The following is a 21,821-nucleotide window of genomic DNA, read 5'->3' as shown; positions in this document are numbered from 1 at the left end:
TTGTAACTATAACCTAGAGATAGAGAAGATGTACCAGGTGTAAAGTCTATAGGAACACATAATACTTGTAACTATAACCTAGAGATAGAGAAGATGTACCAGGTGTAAAGTCTATAGGAACACATAATACTTGTAACTATAACCTAGAGATAGAGAAGATGTACCAGGTGTAAAGTCTATAGGAACACATAATACTTGTAACTATAACCTAGAGATAGAGAAGATGTACCAGGTGTAAAGTCTATAGGAACACATAATACTTGTAACTATAACCTAGAGATAGAGAAGATGTACCAGGTGTAAAGTCTATAGGAACACATAATACTTGTAACTATAACCTAGAGATAGAGAAGATGTACCAGGTGTAAAGTCTATAGGAACACATAATACTTGTAACTATAACCTAGAGATAGAGAAGATGTACCAGGTGTAAAGTCTATAGGAACACATAATACTTGTAACTATAACCTAGAGATAGAGAAGATGTACCAGGTGTAAAGTCCTATAGGAACACATAATACTTGTAACTATAACCTAGAGATAGAGAAGATGTACCAGTGGTAAAGTCTATAGGAACACATAATACTTGTAACTATAACCTAGAGATAGAGAAGATGTACCAGGTGTAAAGCCTATAGGAACACATAATACTTGTAACTATAACCTAGAGATAGAGAAGATGTACCAGGTGTAAAGTCTATAGGAACACATAATACTTGTAACTATAACCTAGAGATAGAGAAGATGTACCAGGTGTAAGTTATAGCCTAGAACACATAATACTTGTAACTATAACCTAGAGATAGAGAGTGTACCAGGTGTAAAGTCTATAGGAACACATAATACTTGTAACTATAACCTAGAGATAGAGAAGATGTACCAGGTGTAAAGTCTATAGGAACAACATAATACTTGTAACTATAACCTAGAGATAGAGAAGATGTACCAGGTGTAAAGTCTATAGGAACACATAATACTTGTAACTATAACCTAGAGATAGAGAAGATGTACCAGGTGTAAAGCCTATAGGAACACATAATACTTGTAACTATAACCTAGAGATAGAGAAGATGTACCAGGTGTAAAGCCTATAGGAACACATAATACTTGTAACTATAACCTAGAGATAGAGAAGATGTACCAGGTGTAAAGCCTATAGGAACACATAATACTTGTAACTATAACCTAGAGATAGAGAAGATGTACCAGGTGTAAAGTCTATAGGAACACATAATACTTGTAACTATAACCTAGAGATAGAGAAGATGTACCAGGTGTAAAGCCTATAGGAACACATAATACTTGTAACTATAACCTAGAGATAGAGAAGATGTACCAGGTGTAAAGCTATAGGAACACATAATACTTGTAACTATAACCTAGAGATAGAGAAGATGTACCAGGTGTAAAGCTATAGGAACACATAATACTTGTAACTATAACCTAGAGATAGAGAAGATGTACCAGGTGTAAAGCCTATAGGAACACATAATACTTGTAACTATAACCTAGAGATAGAGAAGATGTACCAGGTGTAAAGTCTATAGGAACACATAATACTTGTAACTATAACCTAGAGATAGAGAAGATGTACCAGGTGTAAAGCTATAGGAACACATAATACTTGTAACTATAACCTAGAGATAGAGAAGATGTACCAGGTGTAAAGTCTATAGGAACACATAATACTTGTAACTATAACCTAGAGATAGAGAAGATGTACCAGGTGTAAAGTCTATAGGAACACATAATACTTGTAACTATAACCTAGAGATAGAGAAGATGTACCAGGTGTAAAGCCTATAGGAACACATAATACTTGTAACTATAACTAGAGATAGAGAGTGTACCAGGTGTAAAGCTATAGGAACACATAATACTTGTAACTAAAACCTAGAGAAGAGAGTGTACCAGGTGTAAAGTCTATAGGAACACATAATACTTGTAACTATAACCTAGAGATAGAGAAAGATGTACCAGGTGTAAAGTCTATAGGAAACACATAATACTTGTAACTATAACCTAAATAGATAGAGAAGATGTACCAGGTGTAAAGCCTATAGGAACACATAATACTTGTAACTATAACCTAGAGATAGAGAAGATGTACCAGGTGTAAAGCCTATAGGAACACATAATACTTGTAACTATAACCTAGAGATAGAGAAGATGTACCAGGTGTAAAGTCTATAGGAACACATAATACTTGTAACTATAACCTAGAGATAGAGAAGATGTACCAGGTGTAAAGTCTATAGGAACACATAATACTTGTAACTATAACCTAGAGATAGAGAAGATGTACCAGGTGTAAAGCCTATAGGAACACATAATACTTGTAACTATAACCTAGAGATAGAGAAGATGTACCAGGTGTAAAGTCTATAGGAACACATAATACTTGTAACTATAACCTAGAGATAGAGAAGATGTACCAGGTGTAAAGTCCTATAGGAAACACATAATACTTGTAACTATAACCTAGAGATAGAGAAGATGTACCAGGTGTAAAGTCTATAGGAACACATAATACTTGTAACTATAACCTAGAGATAGAGAAGATGTACCAGGTTGTAAAGCCTATAGGAACACATAATACTTGTAACTATAACCTAGAGATAGAGAAGATGTACCAGGTGTAAAGTCTATAGGAACACATAATACTTGTAACTATAACCTAGAGATAGAGAAGATGTACCAGGTGTAAAGCCTATAGGAACACATAATACTTGTAACTATAACCTAGAGATAGAGAAGATGTACCAGGTGTAAAGTCTATAGGAACACATAATACTTGTAACTATAACCTAGAGATAGAGAAGATGTACCAGGTGTAAAGTCTATAGGAACACATAATACTTGTAACTATAACCTAGAGATAGAGAAGATGTACCAGGTGTAAAGTCTATAGGAACACATAATACTTGTAACTATAACCTAGAGATAGAGAAGATGTACCAGGTGTAAAGTCTATAGGAACACATAATACTTGTAACTATAACCTAGAGATAGAGAAGATGTACCAGGTGTAAAGCCTATAGGAACACATAATACTTGTAACTATAACCTAGAGATAGAGAAGATGTACCAGGTGTAAAGTCTATAGGAACACATAATACTTGTAACTATAACCTAGAGATAGAGAAGATGTACCAGGTGTAAAGTCTATAGGAACACATAATACTTGTAACTATAACCTAGAGATAGAGAAGATGTACCAGGTGTAAAGTCTATAGGAACACATAATACTTGTAACTATAACCTAGAGATAGAGAAGATGTACCAGGTGTAAAGCCTATAGGAACACATAATACTTGTAACTATAACCTAGAGATAGAGAAGATGTACCAGGTGTAAAGTCTATAGGAACACATAATACTTGTAACTATAACCTAGAGATAGAGAAGGTGTACCAGGTGAAGATGTACCAGGTGTAAAGTCTATAGGAACACATAATACTTGTAACTATAACCTAGAGATAGAGAAGATGTACCAGGTGTAAAGTCTATAGGAACACATAATACTTGTAACTATAACCTAGAGATAGAGAAATGTACCAGGTGTAAAGTCTATAGGAACACATAATACTTGTAACTATAACCTAGAGATAGAGAAGATGTACCAGGTGTAAAGCCTATAGGAACACATAATACTTGTAACTATAACCTAGAGATAGAGAAGATGTACCAGGTGTAAAGTCTATAGGAACACATAATACTTGTAACTATAACCTAGAGATAGAGAAGATGTACCAGGTGTAAAGTCTATAGGAACACATAATACTTGTAACTATAACCTAGAGATAGAGAAGATGTACCAGGTGTAAAGTCTATAGGAACACATAATACTTGTAACTATAAACTAGAGATAGAGAAGATGTACCAGGTGTAAAGTCTATAGGAACACATAATACTTGTAACTATAACCTAGAGATAGAGAAGATGTACCAGGTGTAAAGTCTATAGGAACACATAATACTTGTAACTATAACCTAGAGATAGAGAAGATGTACCAGGTGTAAAGTCTATAGGAACACATAATACTTGTAACTATAACCTAGAGATAGAGAGGTGGTACCAGGTGTAAAGTCTATAGGAACACATAATACTTGTAACTATAACCTAGAGATAGAGAAGATGTACCAAGTGTAAAGTCTATAGGAACACATAATACTTGTAACTATAACCTAGAGATAGAGAAGATGTACCAGGTGTAAAGTCTATAGGAACACATAATACTTGTAACTATAACCTAGAGATAGAGAAGATGTACCAGGTGTAAAGTCTATAGGAACACATAATACTTGTAACTATAACCTAGAGATAGAGAAGATGTACCAGGTGTAAAGTCTATAGGAACACATAATACTTGTAACTATAACCTAGAGATAGAGAAGATGTACCAGGTGTAAAGTCTATAGGAACACATAATACTTGTAACTATAACCTAGAGATAGAGAAGATGTACCAGGTGTAAAGTCTATAGGAACACATAATACTTGTAACTATAACCTAGAGATAGAGAAGATGTACCAGGTGTAAAGTCTATAGGAACACATAATACTTGTAACTATAACCTAGAGATAGAGAAGATGTACCAGGTGTAAAGTCTATAGGAACACATAATACTTGTAACTATAACCTAGAGATAGAGAAGATGTACCAGGTGTAAAGTCCTATAGGAACACATAATACTTGTAACTATAACCCTAGAAGACACTAGAATAGAGAGATGTACCAGGTGTAAAGTCTATAGGAACACATAATACTTGTAACTATAACCTAGAGATAGAGAAGATGTACCAGGTGTAAAGCCTATAGGAACACATAATACTTGTAACTATAACCTAGAGATAGAGAAGATGTACCAGGTGTAAAGTCTATAGGAACACATAATACTTGTAACTATAACCTAGAGATAGAGAAGATGTACCAGGTGTAAAGCCTTATAGGAACACATAATACTTGTAACTATAACCTAGAGATAGAGAAGATGTACCAGGTGTAAAGTCTATAGGAACACATAATACTTGTAACTATAACCTAGAGATAGAGAAGATGTACCAGGTGTAAAGCCTATAGGAACACATAATACTTGTAACTATAACCTAGAGATAGAGAAGATGTACCAGGTGTAAAGTCTATAGGAACACATAATACTTGTAACTATAACCTAGAGATAGAGAACAGGTGTACCAGGTGTAAAGTCTATAGGAACACATAATACTTGTAACTATAACCTAGAGATAGAGAAGATGTACCAGGTGTAAAGTCTATAGGAACACATAATACTTGTAACTATAACCTAGAGATAGAGAAGATGTACCAGGTGTAAAGTCTATAGGAACACATAATACTTGTAACTATAACCTAGAGATAGAGAAGATGTACCAGGTGTAAAGTCTATAGGAACACATAATATACTTGTAACTATAACCTAGAGATAGAGAAGATGTACCAGGTGTAAAGCCTATAGGAACACATAATACTTGTAACTATAACCTAGAGATAGAGAAGATGTACCAGGTGTAAAGTCTATAGGAACACATAATACTTGTAACTATAACCTAGAGATAGAGAAGATGTACCAGGTGTAAAGTCTATAGGAACACATAATACTTGTAACTATAACCTAGAGATAGAGAAGATGTACCAAGTGTAAAGTCTATAGGAACACATAATACTTGTAACTATAACCTAGAGATAGAGAAGATGTACCAGGTGTAAAGTCTATAGGAACACATAATACTTGTAACTATAACCTAGAGATAGAGAAGATGTACCAGGTGTAAAGTCTATAGGAACACATAATACTTGTAACTATAACCTAGAGATAGAGAAGATGTACCAGGTGTAAAGTCTATAGGAACACATAATACTTGTAACTATAACCTAGAGATAGAGAAGATGTACCAGGTGTAAAGTCTATAGGAACACATAATACTTGTAACTATAACCTAGAGATAGAGAAGATGTACCAGGTGTAAAGTCTATAGGAACACATAATACTTGTAACTATAACCTAGAGATAGAGAAGATGTACCAGGTGTAAAGTCTATAGGAACACATAATACTTGTAACTATAACCTAGAGATAGAGAAGATGTACCAGGTGTAAAGTCTATAGGAACACATAATACTTGTAACTATAACCTAGAGATAGAGAAGATGTACCAGGTGTAAAGCCTATAGGAACACATAATACTTGTAACTATAACCTAGAGATAGAGAGTGTACCAGGTGTAAAGCCTATAGGAACACATAATACTTGTAACTATAACCTAGAGATAGAGAAGATGTACCAGGTGTAAAGCTATAGGAACACATAATACTTGTAACTACTAGATAGAGAATGTCCAGTGTAAGTATAGGATATACTTGTAACTATAACCAGAGATAGAGAGTACCAGTGTAAAGCTATAGGAACACATAATATTTAACTTAACCTAGAGATAGAAGTGTACAGTGTAAGCCTATAGGAACAATAATACTGAACTTAACCTAGAGATAGAGAAGATGTACCAGTGTAAAGCCTATAGGAACACATAATACTTGTAACTATAACCTAGAGATAGAAGGTGGTACCAGGTGTAAAAGCCTTTAGGAACACATAATACAAACATAATAGAGATATAAGAATGACAAGTGTAAAGCCTAAGGAACACATAATACATTGTAACATAACCTAAGTTATAGAGAACAAATCAACAATTTTAAATGTTAGATAGCAAAAATAACTGTAATGACACATGAATCTCAGTGAATCAACAACATGATAAATAATGTGACCTCGACAGATCCAATGACCTCTATCGACACTTTAACTGTACAAAAATGTCAGGACAAAAGTACATGCAAGATAGATGAGATATATTGACATTGCTGCCCTCGAAGGAACATTTGCATACATTTAGATATGTTTAAGAACAACTTATGATTTTAACTGTAAAAAATAACTCAATGACTCATGAACATTTTATACATGAATGCACTCTGTATAATGTCAGTAATACAGTTCATGTCATCACAAATCTTATATGTACAATGTAATATCATTTCTTCATTCTTCTATCTTTAATCAGTGTCTTTTTTATATGATGCTCATACAACTCCTCTATAAATATCAATACTTCCTGTATAATGTCAGTACTTCCTGTATAATGTCAGTACTTCCTGTATAATGTCAGTACTTCCTGTATAATGTCAGTACTTCCTGTATAATGTCAGTACTTCCTGTATAATGTCAGTACTTCCTGTATAATGTCAGTACTTCCTGTATAATGTCAGTACTTCCTGTATATACTGTCAGTACTTCCTGTATAATGTCAGTACTTCCTGTATAATGTCAGTACTTCCTGTATAATGTCAGTACTTCCTGTATAATGTCAGTACTTCCTGTATAATGTCAGTGTACTTCCTGTATAATGTCAGTACTTCCTGTATAATGTCAGTGTACTTCCTGTATAATGTCAGTACTTCCTGTATAATGTCAGTACTTCCTGTATAATGTCAGTACTTCCTGTATAATGTCAGTACTTCCTGTATGATGTCAGTGTACTTCCTGTATAATGTCAGTATTCCCTGTATAATGTCAGTACTTCTTGTATATACTGTCAGTACTTCCTGTATAATGTCAGTACCCACTGTACAATGTCAGTACTTCCTGTATAATGTCAGTGTACCCCCTGTACAATGTCAGTACTTCCTGTATAATGTTGGTACTTCATGTATAATGTCAGTACTTCCTGTATAATGTCAGTGTACTTCCTGTATAATGTCAGTGTACTTCCTGTATAATGTCAGTACTTCTTTATGTCAGTACTCCGTGTACAATATCAGTACTTCCTGTATAATGTCGGTACTTCATGTATAATGTCAGTACTTCCTGTATAATGTCAGTACTTCATGTATAATGTCAGTACTTCCTGTATTATGTCAGTACTTCCTGTATAATGTCAGTGTACTTCCTGTACAATGTCAGTACTTCCTGTATAATGTCAGTGTACTTCCTGTACAATGTCAGTACTTCCTGTATATAATGTCAGTACTTCCTGTATATACTGTCAGTACTTCCTGTATAATGTCAGTACTCCCTGTACAATGTCAGTACTTCCTGTATAATGTTGGTACTTCATGTATAATGTCAGTACTTCCTGTATAATGTCATTGTACTTCCTGTACAATGTCAGTACTTCCTGTATAATGTCAGTGTACTTCATGTATAATGTCAGTACTTCCTGTACAATGTCAGTACTCCCTGTACAATGTCAGTACTTCCTGTATAATGTCAGTACTCCCTGTATAATGTCAGTACTTCCTGTATAATGTCAGTACTTCCTGTATAACGTCCGTTCTTTCTGTATTATGTCAGGACTCTGTATAAATGTCAATATTTCTTGTATTACAATTATAAGTTTTAATTTTGTGTGCATATGTATAGACTATCATAAATTTCTTTTTGTGTGTTTTTTTTTTTATATTTCTTTTCTAAAATTCTTGCCACTAGTCATTGTATATGTCATTTTACAAGTTTATAATGAACACAACTGTGATTCTAAAACAGGGATCTAACCCCCTCCCTGCAGTAATGTAATATGCTTCCTGTTTAGTGCTGTATAACCTGCACACTCTGGTCATTTCTAAACATGTGATTGTCATCCTAGATTTATAATTTGTCTGGAACAAACTAAGACACAGGCACCAATTCCAGACACAACGCCATCAGCATGCAGCTTGGAGATATATCTTTTTTAGCTGAATCTAGTTAATCCAAGTTACACTATATATTTCCTCTATCAGTGTTCTACAACATAGACGATCACAATGTCTCTAGACATTTGTAAGAGAGTTTTAAACAACAGCAACAACAAATGATATTTCATGACAGAGAAATTGGATTATTTGTAGCTTTATTATCTGTCACTTTTTCATAATGAAAAGATATCATTGTTATTTCAATGAATGCAAATATGGGAACTTATTGAAGTTCTTGACAAAATTTGAAAACAAATTTTCGTAATTTCAGATTAAAGACAATCTGTATAATTGTCTCCATGGTTTTTGTGTATCTGATTTTTCTCTGAAATCTCTTGTAATTGTAAATGTGTTGTTATAAGTGAGTGATTCAATATGGATTTCTCCACAATAATTAATCAGCAATGTTTCTCCTAGCTGTAACCTCCCAACCCCAGAATCCTTAGATCGTTTTCCCTGTTGACTTCATTAGAACGGTCAAGTGTATAAGAAGCCATATACAAGCACCAACCAAAGCCTGATCAACTTAATACAAACATCGACTTGACCCTGATCAATTTTCTACAGATGCTAGCAATATTAAGATTGAGGACCTCTAGGTTCTAGTGATCATGATATTGGACCCAGCTGCCATCATTGTAGTGACCAAAATTCCACTCAATGATTATGCTATAGAATCTAGTCTTTTTAATGTAAATCCCTTTCAGTATTTGCTAAGGCATCACTGCCTGGTTTGTCCCCTTCCCTTCTTTTTTGTCTCATTCCTTTGTTTGTTCCCTGCATTTTTGTTTCCCCTGTCCAGTATTTGTTTCCTTCCTTCTCTTTGCCTTGGTGTCCCCATTTTTTATCTCCCGCTCTTCGTCCATCCTCTTTCCTGTTTTTGCCTCACTCTCTCCTGATTGCCCCCCCATCCCCCTACCCGACTCCCCAATTAAGAGTACATTATCATTATCCTATAGTTATAACTTGTTCACACATGATCCAGAAACTGTCCACATTTTTGACATAGCTGGAAAGTCAGCGCTATCCTAGTCCATTATTTATATTGGTAATTATCATCAGTGCTCACTTACTGCCATATTAAGTGAATTTCCTCTCGGAATTAATTTCCTTTTCTAGTTAATGACATTCTATTGATTCAAATGGTAGCTCTGATAGTCCAACACTATGGTGGATTGTTGAGTTTAGTCTTTAAAATTTCAAATTTAATGTGTCTGAAATAGCATACTTTGGGCATTAATGATTTTATATTATCCATTTTTAAAGTTGAAGTCAGAAAACTTGTTTATAGAATCACTAATTTTATGATAGTAAGATAACATTTAACATGTATAAGCCTTATTACTTGAAGTTCAACATCAGGAATGGAGGCTGGTTCCACAACAATTTTATAGCTTTTTACAGAAGCTGAAATCAAAACAGATGACCTTGACCCTGAAAAGTTTTGCTAACCTTGACTCACAATAATAAAAAAACCCAGAACAGATAATTCCAATAAGACAAGATGTAAGACAAGTTATTTTCATTCTGAACTTTAATTTTGACCTTGTATTCCGTGTGACTTCAAGAAATTACATATCAGCAGAAACATTATATGGTCTTTGACCTTGACACAAAAACCAGGAAAAAAATTAACGAATCAGTAAACTTATTTTATCTAATAGTTAATAAACGATATGTAACGTTATGTTAACAATATTTGAACCAGCTATACCTTATAATAAGCAAACACTGAATATTGTCAGAGGCATAAAAAAAAAAAACAAGAAAAAGGAACTACATATGTTGTGTGCACATTACATGAATTAATACAAAAATGTCCCTATTTACACAAACAAGAACTCACTCAATTAAAAGAACATTCATCTTACAAACATGCTATGACAGAAGTTGATTATTTGGTGTAATTTTCACAGGGTATGTATTCTGGCCATAACTTTATCTGGAGGCGTCAGTAGCTAGTTACATTAGTATCCATACATACATTCCACCAACAGACAGACATTTTACCCAAACTTCCCACCATGCATATGAAAGGAATCTTTGATAGGGGCATGAGTACTGTAAACTCTCCCACACCATTGGAATGTAAAAATATCTCAAGTCATGACAGCCATAACATCAAAACACAAAATGCACAAGTGAAAAAAGAAAAATCCTTGAAAATGACCTTGACATTGCAAATGTTTCAAAACCTAAATATAGAAATATACTATTTATTGAAATCCTTTTATTATAGTAAATAGAAAGCTTATCAGAAGCATGCAGATTGCAATGTAGAGCAGGATAAGAAGCTGTTAAACTATTATACAAGGTTCCTGCATTAAGAGGATAACTTTGACAAGATAAATGCAAATATTAGATGCCATTACATAATTATCTTGAGCAAGATGATTTAATAGAGAGATGGCTTACCGTGGAAAGGTTGGGAAGAAAATCCAGGCCTGCTCAGGCAGTAAAGGTTTGTGATAGGAAAATACCAATAGAACAAAATGTGAAGTAGCTAACAGCGAAATAGAAAGTCAAGTATTCAACGCCTGCAGCGACTCGTATATTGTCTGCATTTGACTATGTAACTGCTCGGTACGGAGGCTGGCTTCACCAGTCAGGGGAGTCAACGCTGCATCCACCGGCAAGGATGTCAAATATGGAACCGTTTTATCACATTTAGACATCTAGATAAATGTCATTTAATATAGATCTCTACATTTAGGGAAGTGATGATATAAATGGTACCTTATTATAGATCGGGTTAGTGGGAGTTACATACATTAGAGTGGTATAGTTTGGTGACAGGGAACCTCAATTACAAATCTATCTGGAGCCATAGACATGTTCAGGATGGCTCAGAAATCATTAGCACCAATTTGTACCAACAGCTCCGTCTCTAAGTGTGTTTTTACCATATTCAGATCAATGATCGAAATTCTCTATGGAGTCAACATTTTTTAGAGAAAATCTCCAGGGTGACTGTTGCTTGGTTTAGCATTCTACACTCAGACATCAGTTATTGGTTGTAGTGTAATAATGTGGAACAACACCAGGCGTTTACATGTTGGGTTTATATAGTAGGACTAGACTATATAGGGTATAGAACCGAAAACATCAAAAGAATTAAATAATGTGTTGTTGGCTTCTTGATGTATTAAATTCTGAACCACTTTCTGTAACAAATGAAGCATATACCTTCTTTTTTAAGTCTGAAGCCTTCTTTTTTAAGTCCACCGATAGTTCACACCGTTATCCCATGTTTTATAGGAAAAAGACAACTATATCTACATATGATTTTTTTACCATGGCAGACATTATGATGGCATCAATCAATTTTACAGCATCATGGTTCTGTGATGATTGTTCATTGAAAATTCTTCAAAAAAACTGCACTATGGTTATGTCAAGGAATAGATGAACCTTTGTTAACGGTCTTGGTAATTAAGTCAGCACTCGGCAAGCCTCATTCTGACCAGCAAAAAAATTTCATCCCGTAAGGTTCCTATCTAATGGCTATTATGAAGATGATCTAAATGCATGGTTACAAGTGGTGCTATAGCAAGCCTCTTTAGACAGGTGTGGTCTTAAAATTACCAGGCATTGTTGAAGACAGGTACTATGTATCCATTGGATTCTCTCTATCAGATTTATCAGTGTTTGAAGGGTGTCACTCATGTCGACCAGGCTACCATTAGTAATTAGATTTTGTGTTGCTCACTTTGTTTTGGTTCCAGTTTTTGAAGTTTTTTCAGAAGGACACTTCTATAGTGTTTTAAAAACTAGAGAAAATTTCAGTTTAAAATCAAAATACAAACCATGGTTAATCTTTCTTTTCATCCTAAAATTATTCCCTGGAGCTATTTCTCTTTATAGCATAGAAGTGATTTTCCAAAAGTTAATTGTTCCTCAAGAATTGACAATCTGTGTCTGTGTAGAAATTGATGCAGGCTCCAGGGTATGGTTCTGACGACGATCGCCACGGAAACAAGAATTGGCACGACATGCATGCTACACGAGTCCTGCCAATGACAGGATCAAACCAAGGTAATTTTATTCCAATAATTATCGTTCTTCGACTCACTTCTAAAGCAGTGATTCTCCCAATCGGAAAGCGAAACGGTTTTTTAAAACTAATTTTCAGTAACATTTTGAATTATTATTTAAGTGCAGGGGACATCAAAAATTGAGGTTAATTTCAGGATCAATTGTAATGAAATAGGAAGCAATGATATCAAAAACAGTAATTATCCATGAAATGGAAACACTAAACAAGAAATCGGGAAATAAATCAAGCATGACAACTCTGTTCAGCACTGTGGTATTGGGTGTTCAGAATTTTTTATATAGTCGGATCACCACTTAATGGAGATACCAGCATTGTACAGGATGTTTTAAACAGACATTCTGGAAACTTTGAGTAATTCAGTTCCCATTTATGATTGGATGATAGAGTCCCTATCTTTCTAGAACCAAAGTTTAGAATTGTATATATATAAACAGAAAATATGAGACCAGAACAAACTAATACAGAGAATAATACCAATATAGTGAATATAACTCGGATTCTGATAGCAAATCCAAGTTGACAGGAGACCAAGTCAAGGTCACGACAAATCAATGAAGTCAAGGTCATGACAAAGCAATTAGCTTCCATCTGTTGGCCAATAATAATTGTAAGAAAATGGGTTCCCAGCCATTCTATGACTTTTGGATGGCATAAGCTAAAACATCATCAGATCAGTCCCCCATGTTAAGATGAGGAAATCATAAGCTGTATTACGGTAACAATCTGCAGTCATTGTAGGATTACACATAATTATAGTAATTATCTTATAAACTGCATGATATGACACAGAAGGCCTTGGAATATAATCTTAAAATGTAATTTTACATAAAAAAAGATCAAATTGAGGAATATTTCACTAGTGCATTTGATAGTGTGATTTAATACAAATAATACATTTGTAAACTTGAATAAAAAAGCATGGTATAACTAAGGTATCGGTAACATGTCAGTTTAAAACATTAATCTGCAGTATTGATTGATGTAATCAAATCTCTGGTTCTGTAAACAATTCATCCAGCTCATTATGTTAACAAACAAACAGTCAATGAAAATTTGGTGATTTATATTTCATGAAACAAATCAATTTCTCGTCTCTTGTCTTTGACTTTGGGTGATTGACAGTGGTGTATACAGGGCTCATCAAAATTTAATTTGACGTTGATTGGGATTCTGTAAACTTGCTTTTTACAGCATCATTAACTTCTGAGAGTACACATTCCATGCATGATTGCCATCTAAATACCATGGCGACATTCTGCTGAATTGCTCATGTGTGACATATCACATAACTTAACGCAGCAAACATCCTACTTCTTCTCGTTAGGGACCTCATGAGTGAAGTTCTGTGTGCAAACAACTTCAAGGGTTAATTAAAATTAATCCTAATATTCTTTTAATTTTTTTAAGACACAAATTACTATCTATTTGATGTTGGTCAATATCGAGTAAATATTGGGTAAATTCACCTGTTTCAGTGATGAAAGTCTAGGCAAGAATATAAGTTTTGTGTAGGAATTCAGCACCCTGCTGGTGAAAGGAGTAAAATGGCAGAATTTGCCTGTAATCTATGGTTTTCTTCAATAAAAATCAAATCAACCCTTACCAGTGGGCTAAACAAAATCAGTGACTGGATAATTTGAAGACCTCTCACCATTGTATACACCTGTTCTATAGCTAATTTTATCGACTTTGCCTCCTTTGGTATAATGGACAGACAATCTGTTTGATGCCTGCCATTCAGGAGAGAACTGAGGATATCAGGTGATGTGATGTATACCTCGGCAGTACTCACATGTACTTTACAACATCCTCTACTAAACTTATGGTCTATTCTATCTACATCACTATCTCTAGTATTGTACATATACTTCTGACAAACAAAAACAGCCTGTCAACTCAACTGTTTTTAAAGGTAAAGTTATGCATAAATCTTTACATTTTAAACATTTGGAAAAACTACCCTTAGGCGAACTGAACGTTATTACATTAAAACCCTGTTAGAACAACTTCTGGGGACCAATCAAATTAATTTGTTATAAACATACTTTGTTATTAACATACATAAATTCACTTAAAGTGTGTTTGTTGCAAAACATGTTTAACTGTTAATTGAATTTCAGTAACTGGAACTAAACGTTTGTATCAAATGAAACACACCAGAAATAGAGGGGATATCACACTAAGGTTCCATTATCTTTATTAACTGGAGGGATTACTGATTTTCCATCTCCATCCAATTAACAGGTTCAAGATAATAAGATATGGAGAATTTACTTATTTTGAAGCATTCAAATCATGCAGCATCAATTAATCTAAAGCATATATCAGGGCCACACTGAATATATATTAAGAGGTAATATTAGTGTATGGGTAATTACTGATAAAAGACAGATATAGAATCGTTTGGACTCACATATATAAATCCTAAAAATTGCCTCCAAATTTGAGTTCTTTAACATTAATATGTAACAAAAAATATATTCGTTTAAGCATAGCTAAATCGTCAGTCGTATAACTAGATTAGCTTTCAGTCTTAAATCCATGAATCCATAATTCTACTGTCAGTTTCTTATTGTTTTATTTTAAATAATTGAGAGTGTACTTTTCTCCTGAAGATGTCCCTGTGTCACCTGATAAGACTGTGTGTGTACTTTAGCCTCCCCTAATCCATCCCCAGCCCACTGTATGACTTGTAGAAATTGGTGAAACTCGATCTAAGACAGCAGCACTTCTGCTGCAAGGCCAGCCATTGTCTTAATGAATTGCATTAATCTTTTACTGCGACAGGAAAAAACTTCAAGGAAATTTTAATCCATAAAACAACATCAGGATGAGATTTTTTGCAGGAAAGTGCTTTCAGCCGTGCTGGAAGCTGTTGAGCCTCACTTTCATTTATTGCATAAAAGGCAATGACATTTGACCCTAAAAATCAATACACCAATTTCGGATTTTTACTACACATAGCGGAAACATGAAATCGATAAACAAAAGACAACATTGAAGACACCAGCAACAGCTGTTGGTAATTCTCGAGTTTTAAATCGGGAGTATGGATCTTCTATAAATTGTGTAAAATTACCCCATATATGAGGCTCTGATCAAACTATTCCGAGCTTAGGGAGAATGAGTTGGGCTTTATTTTCACTTTAACTCAAAACCATATATTAGGTTTGATTTGGACTTTATGTAATATATCGATACCTAGGGCCAGATTTCGGAAACCTTGACCACAATTGATATCTTTCATGGCAGTGTATAATGATAGAGTAAACAAATAAATAATTTCCCATGTAGAAATAAACATACCTGTTACCAATATGATACAGTATCATTAAAGTTACAAGTAAACCTAGCAGCTTGAGAAAGAAATATACTGGCCTAACTTCAAACCTCTAATAAAGGCCTGTTATCGTCCACATGATACATATGTCTCCAGTTTGGGCCACGGCTTTTCACACAGATTTAAATGGTCCAATGATGAATTCACGATTAAAGTGGACAGGTAGCATGCCATTAAAAAACTTGTGGGCTTAGATGGTATAATGGTGCTATTGAAGCCTTGTGCTTCATATGACGCACATGATATCAAATGTATTCAGACTGGGATCGCAGAAAATGACAGTTTTATCACTTTAGCACACTGCCGATAGTTTATAGTCCAGATTGGAAAATTTATTCAGTTGATTGCATTGGGATGATGACAGGTTTCTGGAGCTATAAACACCTTTAGACTGGCGACAGTCGACAGCCAATATAATGAGAAACCAGAAACTTCGGATTTGGGCATGTAAGTTATACATAATTCTTCAACAAATATAACAGGATTTCTGCAGCAAGAATATCTCATCATTTCATTATTTTGACAAAGACCTAATCTGTAAGAATCTATTGCCTTAAATCAAGGTTAGGTTTATTGATAAGGTGAAAAGGTCAAGGCCAAATACTAAAATGGGAGACAACTTTGATAAAAGGAAATATAACTCTAAAATGAAGAAATATGAGGCATTACCATCTTTTTTATCTGTATCGAGTCAAAGTATTGATAAAATCATGTGTTCTCAATCAAAAATGTCAAAATAAATAAAATTATCACGATTATTATAGACATCTTGAAAAATCACCAAACTCCATGATAAAAGTTAATTGTATATTATCAATATATGTATCAATATAGAGATAATACTGTCCCCTGAACCATCAAACAAATAACTTCCTTAAATCATGAACCAAATATTTGACATACTCAATAATGCTCAAGGCCAATACCTAATCTATGTAAAGGATTGATAGATTTTATAGTTTTACATTCAATATCGGCTTGTCTAACCAAGTCAAGTCTGTCTGACAACCAGCTTTTAATGCTCCATTATGTTTTAAAGTTTCAATCTAATATCCAAATCGTTTTCTACACCGCGATAATGGCATAATCTAGAGTAAGTAACAGCATGTCTATCATCTACAGGCTATGTACTGTTGGTGAACATCAATATTCCACATCCATCAGCATTAAGTATACTTTTGGAGAGTTCCTCTCCACCACTAAACACAATATAGAATATCACAAACCATGGATGTTAACTATCCAATTCCAGATCACCAAACACCAAGTAATCTGTGTCAAATGCTTATATGTGTTTCTGCATTTTGGAAATTAATATATACGTATCAAACTTTTGTGACCTTTAACAAAAATTCAACGCCATTTGTTTGAACAAATTTGGTAGCCTTTTATCCTGTCATGCCACAGGACTGGATCTAAAAAAATATTTCTGAAATGTGTTTTTTACCATCCAATAGTGCTTGGTATAGATTTCAGTAATTTATGTTGATATGGAATGGTGAAAATTTTGCTATTGAATCATTCTTTTATAAGGCCCCAACACAAGCCTTGCTCAGCATCACTCCTACAGGCCTAAGGGTCCTATACACAGTTGTCTGAACAGTTTACATTATAACTGGTGATGGCCATTTAATTTTCAATATATTAGTTTGATTGCACTTTGCATACGCTTGAAAACATTAAAATTTACATACAGGTAGATGACTTCAGCAGAAATGAAAATGAATAAAGAATTGAATGATGGTAGTAGATGTTTGTTCGTGGAGAGACAATTTCACATATTTACTTTGATCACAGAATTTTCAGAAGCAAATTGCACTTCAAGAAGAAAGTAAGTATATAAAAAATAATTGAGCAGAACATTTTCCTTAACCGACAATCTTGGTAGCTAAAACTGCACTCAGATTAAAATGGCATAGACATGAGATCAACTGGGTTTGGTAGAGTGTAGTTATTGTAATTAGCAGAACAAATGAGATAATATGGGGAAGGTTTGGAGCATCACTCCTTAACAATTAGGTTACTTAGCCCACCTTAATGTTCTATCTGAATTCATCCTACACCACTACAACAAGTTCATTGATCTGATGGTAACCCATACATGCTTGCTGAATACTAAGAAAAGTTAGTCGAAAGCTGCAATAGGAATAACTTTGCATACTTAAGTACATATTCCTCTGGGGTATATTTTGAATACTAAGTATATAAAAGATCTCTTGTTCATCTGGGTTGAATACATTCCTGATTTGTAGTTTGTATAGTGCGAATGAAATTGGGAAGATGATGCTTCATCCATGCTGTATTCCTGCTGCATTTTCATGCTGTATTCATACTGCATGTATGCTGTAACCATGCTGAAAATTCATAAAGGCTGCACATTATATATGTCCCCATGTGTACCTACATTATGTAGGTTGAATATACCCCTTGGGTGAAGCTTGTCCACTTGTACAGATTTCCAAATGAATCTGTCTATGGGTACAATTATGAATCTTGGTTGAGTAAATCTGCTGTTTGTGTTTGTAAAGCTGATCTATCAACCTACTGAAGAATAAGGCCATCAGCCCATATTGTCATCAGTCCATGTTTTGAACACACAAGACTTGTAATGCGAGTGACAGTTTAAGAAAAGTCTCATTGTCACCTAGCCGATTGGGAAATCGACAATAGAGCATCCTTTTAGTGAAGAGGGTCAGATTTTAATATGGTTAGTGTGGTCAAGGATTAGCACTGTCACTGACCAGCTTGGTACCTGGTCATCTCCGGTCAACTGGATGCATTTTCACTCCTCAGACCCCAGTTCTAAGGTCATTGTAAAATGTTAGAGGTCATTAAGGCCATTCTATAAATTATACCAAAGGTCATAAGTCAACACAAGCTTATTTGGTATGAGCATCACAAACTGATACAGTAAAAAATCAGAATTTAATTTCAATTAATTCTTTACGTCTTTGTTAGCTCTCTCCAGCTCCACCATATTTTTTTTGGTTTTCTCCTTGGCATCTGACGGAGCAGGTAATGGAGTAGCTGTATACACCTACAGCCTGGGTTTGATTTTTTACAGTGTACACACTTGGCAGTAGAGAGGCGTGACGAGTTGGTTACTGAACAAGATTCCAGATTTCACACATACAGCTTGTAACATGGATGGGTAAAAGGTACATTACAGAGAATGTTGTCTGACAGGTTTGGGGACACGTATATCTTCATGGATGACTGACCACACAGAATAAGGGTGGACACGTGGGGATGGGAGCCTTGTATCTCCTCACAAACATCCAAGTCAAAGACCTGTGAATGAAATTTCTCATGCTGTTACTTTACCTTAGCTAGCATGGAAGCTCCATTGATGGGAACCACATCCGGTGTCCCTGTGTATATCTGCTGCGGTCTCCGACTTTGGGTCAGTCTGACGTGATCAGGGGTGTACGGGACAGGGGTCTGTCCCATAGTAGGTAGCCTGTGGTCAAGGGAGTTATATACTGCAGCACACATCCCTACTATAGATCTCGGGAGTAAAAAATATACTACAGCAGTATAGGGCAGATTTATCAGGCTACAAACTTACACAGTGAGAAGTTTGATAGACTTGAGGGCTGGTCGCGGGGCTATCTGTGGAATCAGTACACACCGCCTGAGGTGCACACATTTACACTCAAACCTTAAAGAAATCTGAAATTACCTCAAACAAATTTTTATCAGAATAATTATATATTTTCTCTGTTTCATAACAGAATGATACTCATGTAAAGTTGTATATATTTTTTTCTCTCTGAATCATTTTTTGCCCTTATCGAAGTGAAGGATTATGTGGGTGTAAGACATACAGTCACGAGAGTAATTAGTGATATATGTCACCTGTCTACATACCTGTAAATCACTGTAGTATATATAGGTCACAGGTAGCTAATGTTACACCTGTAACAAGTTTTCAAAACAAGTATTTTTCAAAACAAGTATTTTTACTTTCAATAGCTCATAAACCAAAGTTCCATGAGTTTCAAGAAAGCATGCTTAGCTGTAGAATTGTGTTTTTTTTGTTTTTTTTTTAAACTTCATTGGTATTATTTTACATAATTACAAGTACAGATTTCATCATACTTGTAAACATAAATCATTATTATTTTTTAGCAACAAGTAAGTCCACTTTTCTTTAACTTCACTATAAAAGCTAGGTAATAATTTTACAGTATTATAACTTATTCTACAATGATGAATTCACACAATCATCAGAACAGTTATATAAAAGATATACAGAACAAAGTATTGCTGGTGTGAAACTGCTAAAATAAGAGTAGTGCTAAAATATGTATGTTTACAGTACATCAATGTCAGAGTGTAGGTCAAGGTCACAAACAGGATGTTAGCGGTAAATAAGATGCTGCTATCGTGGAGGGCCGAGTGGTTAAGATGTCTTGACATATTAGCACACGCCCTCCTCCTCTGTGTCGTGAGTTGAATCCCATGTGGGGCAGTTGCCAGGTACTGATCGCTGGTCATTGGTTTTTTCTCCGGGTACTCCAGCTTTCCTCCATCAATAAACCTGGCATGTCCTTTAAAGAACCCTGGCTGTTAATGGGACGTTAAAATAATGAAACTGAAAACCGCTATTGTAGATCAAGGTTTGGACATTATAAGCTTGACTGTGTGATCAAAGTAAGAATAGAATGACATCACAAAATTCTACCTTTTTGGTCATTTGTATAGGTCAAGGTCATGTATTATCTGGCTGTATATGTCTTAAGTTCACACTCCTATTACTATAATTAGATCTAAACACTAGAATACTATGATTAATTCTGAGAAAATGGCTTGTGTATGGCTCAGAACAGACCTGCTAGATCAGAATAATTTCTTTCTAAGGTCACGGTCAGAATACTGTTTTTGCAATTTGTATAGTCTTATGTGTGGTTGAGATAAAGTAAGAAAATCTTAAAATGCACAAATTAAGAAATTTGTTGCTTTTATTACCCTTTCTCAATATCAGCTAGTATATCTTGAACTATAGGTGCAACTTTTTAAGTGTGAGGTCATTTCCCTAAGGTCAGCTAAGGTCAAGGTCACCTCTTTAAAGTTAAGACAATAATGAAAACATTTTCTGCATATGAAATGAATACCAGTTAATGACTGATATTTCACAGAAAACGCTGTGAGAAGATTTAAGTACCAGATCAGGGAGTTTTCTAGACTAATGGTCTTACCAGCACATGTGCAGGAGGCATCTGTTGCACCAGTATAGACAATCCCCCAGTAACACCTGCCTCCACTGTGGACACCGCACCACCAGTATCACAAATCACACTCATACATCATCAAACCTACACCACATCTACTGTCTGAACAGCTTGTTTCCAGTTGGAAAGATAAGGTTGTATCTAGTCAGAAATGTCTTGTTTTGAAATTGTTTCCAGTAAGAAAAATTCTCTTCTAGTTTAGAGATTTCCTCTTATGGATCAAGTCTCATCAACTGTGGCAATTAAAAACTAAAATCTGTCTTGTTTAGGTTGTTTTTGTTGTTACCAGAACAAGAATAAAATTCATTCATTTTTTATTTTTTATTTTCTGTTAACCACAATACATATGGACAGATACAGTCCAAGAACATGATTGTCTATAAGGAGAATGCTGATTGCTAAAAAGCTATTTTGCTTTTGAGTTTAGAACTTAAACAT

At 34.7% G+C, this 21,821-nt stretch overlaps 1 protein-coding gene across 4 annotated transcripts in view; it reads right to left on the bottom strand.

Moving 5' to 3' along the window:
• Positions 1 to 21,821, bottom strand: part of LOC138314763 (RNA-binding motif, single-stranded-interacting protein 3-like) — a 209,060-nt gene that overhangs the window by 143,785 nt on the left and 43,454 nt on the right. Inside the window, exon 1 of one of the 4 annotated variants that reach the window (XM_069255265.1) lies at positions 19,474 to 19,614. The exons of the other annotated variants lie outside the window; for them this stretch is intronic. Within the exon in view, the coding sequence (XP_069111366.1) occupies positions 19,474 to 19,599 (126 nt within the window). The 5' untranslated portion in view covers positions 19,600 to 19,614. Of the gene's footprint in view, positions 1 to 19,473; positions 19,615 to 21,821 lie in introns of those variants that run through there. 4 annotated transcript variants of the gene reach the window in all.

The sequence above is a fragment of the Argopecten irradians genome, chromosome 2 (genome assembly GCF_041381155.1).
Source record: "Argopecten irradians isolate NY chromosome 2, Ai_NY, whole genome shotgun sequence".
NCBI lineage: Eukaryota > Metazoa > Mollusca > Bivalvia > Pectinida > Pectinidae > Argopecten > Argopecten irradians.
This window is presented reverse-complemented; position numbering and strand designations above follow the sequence as displayed.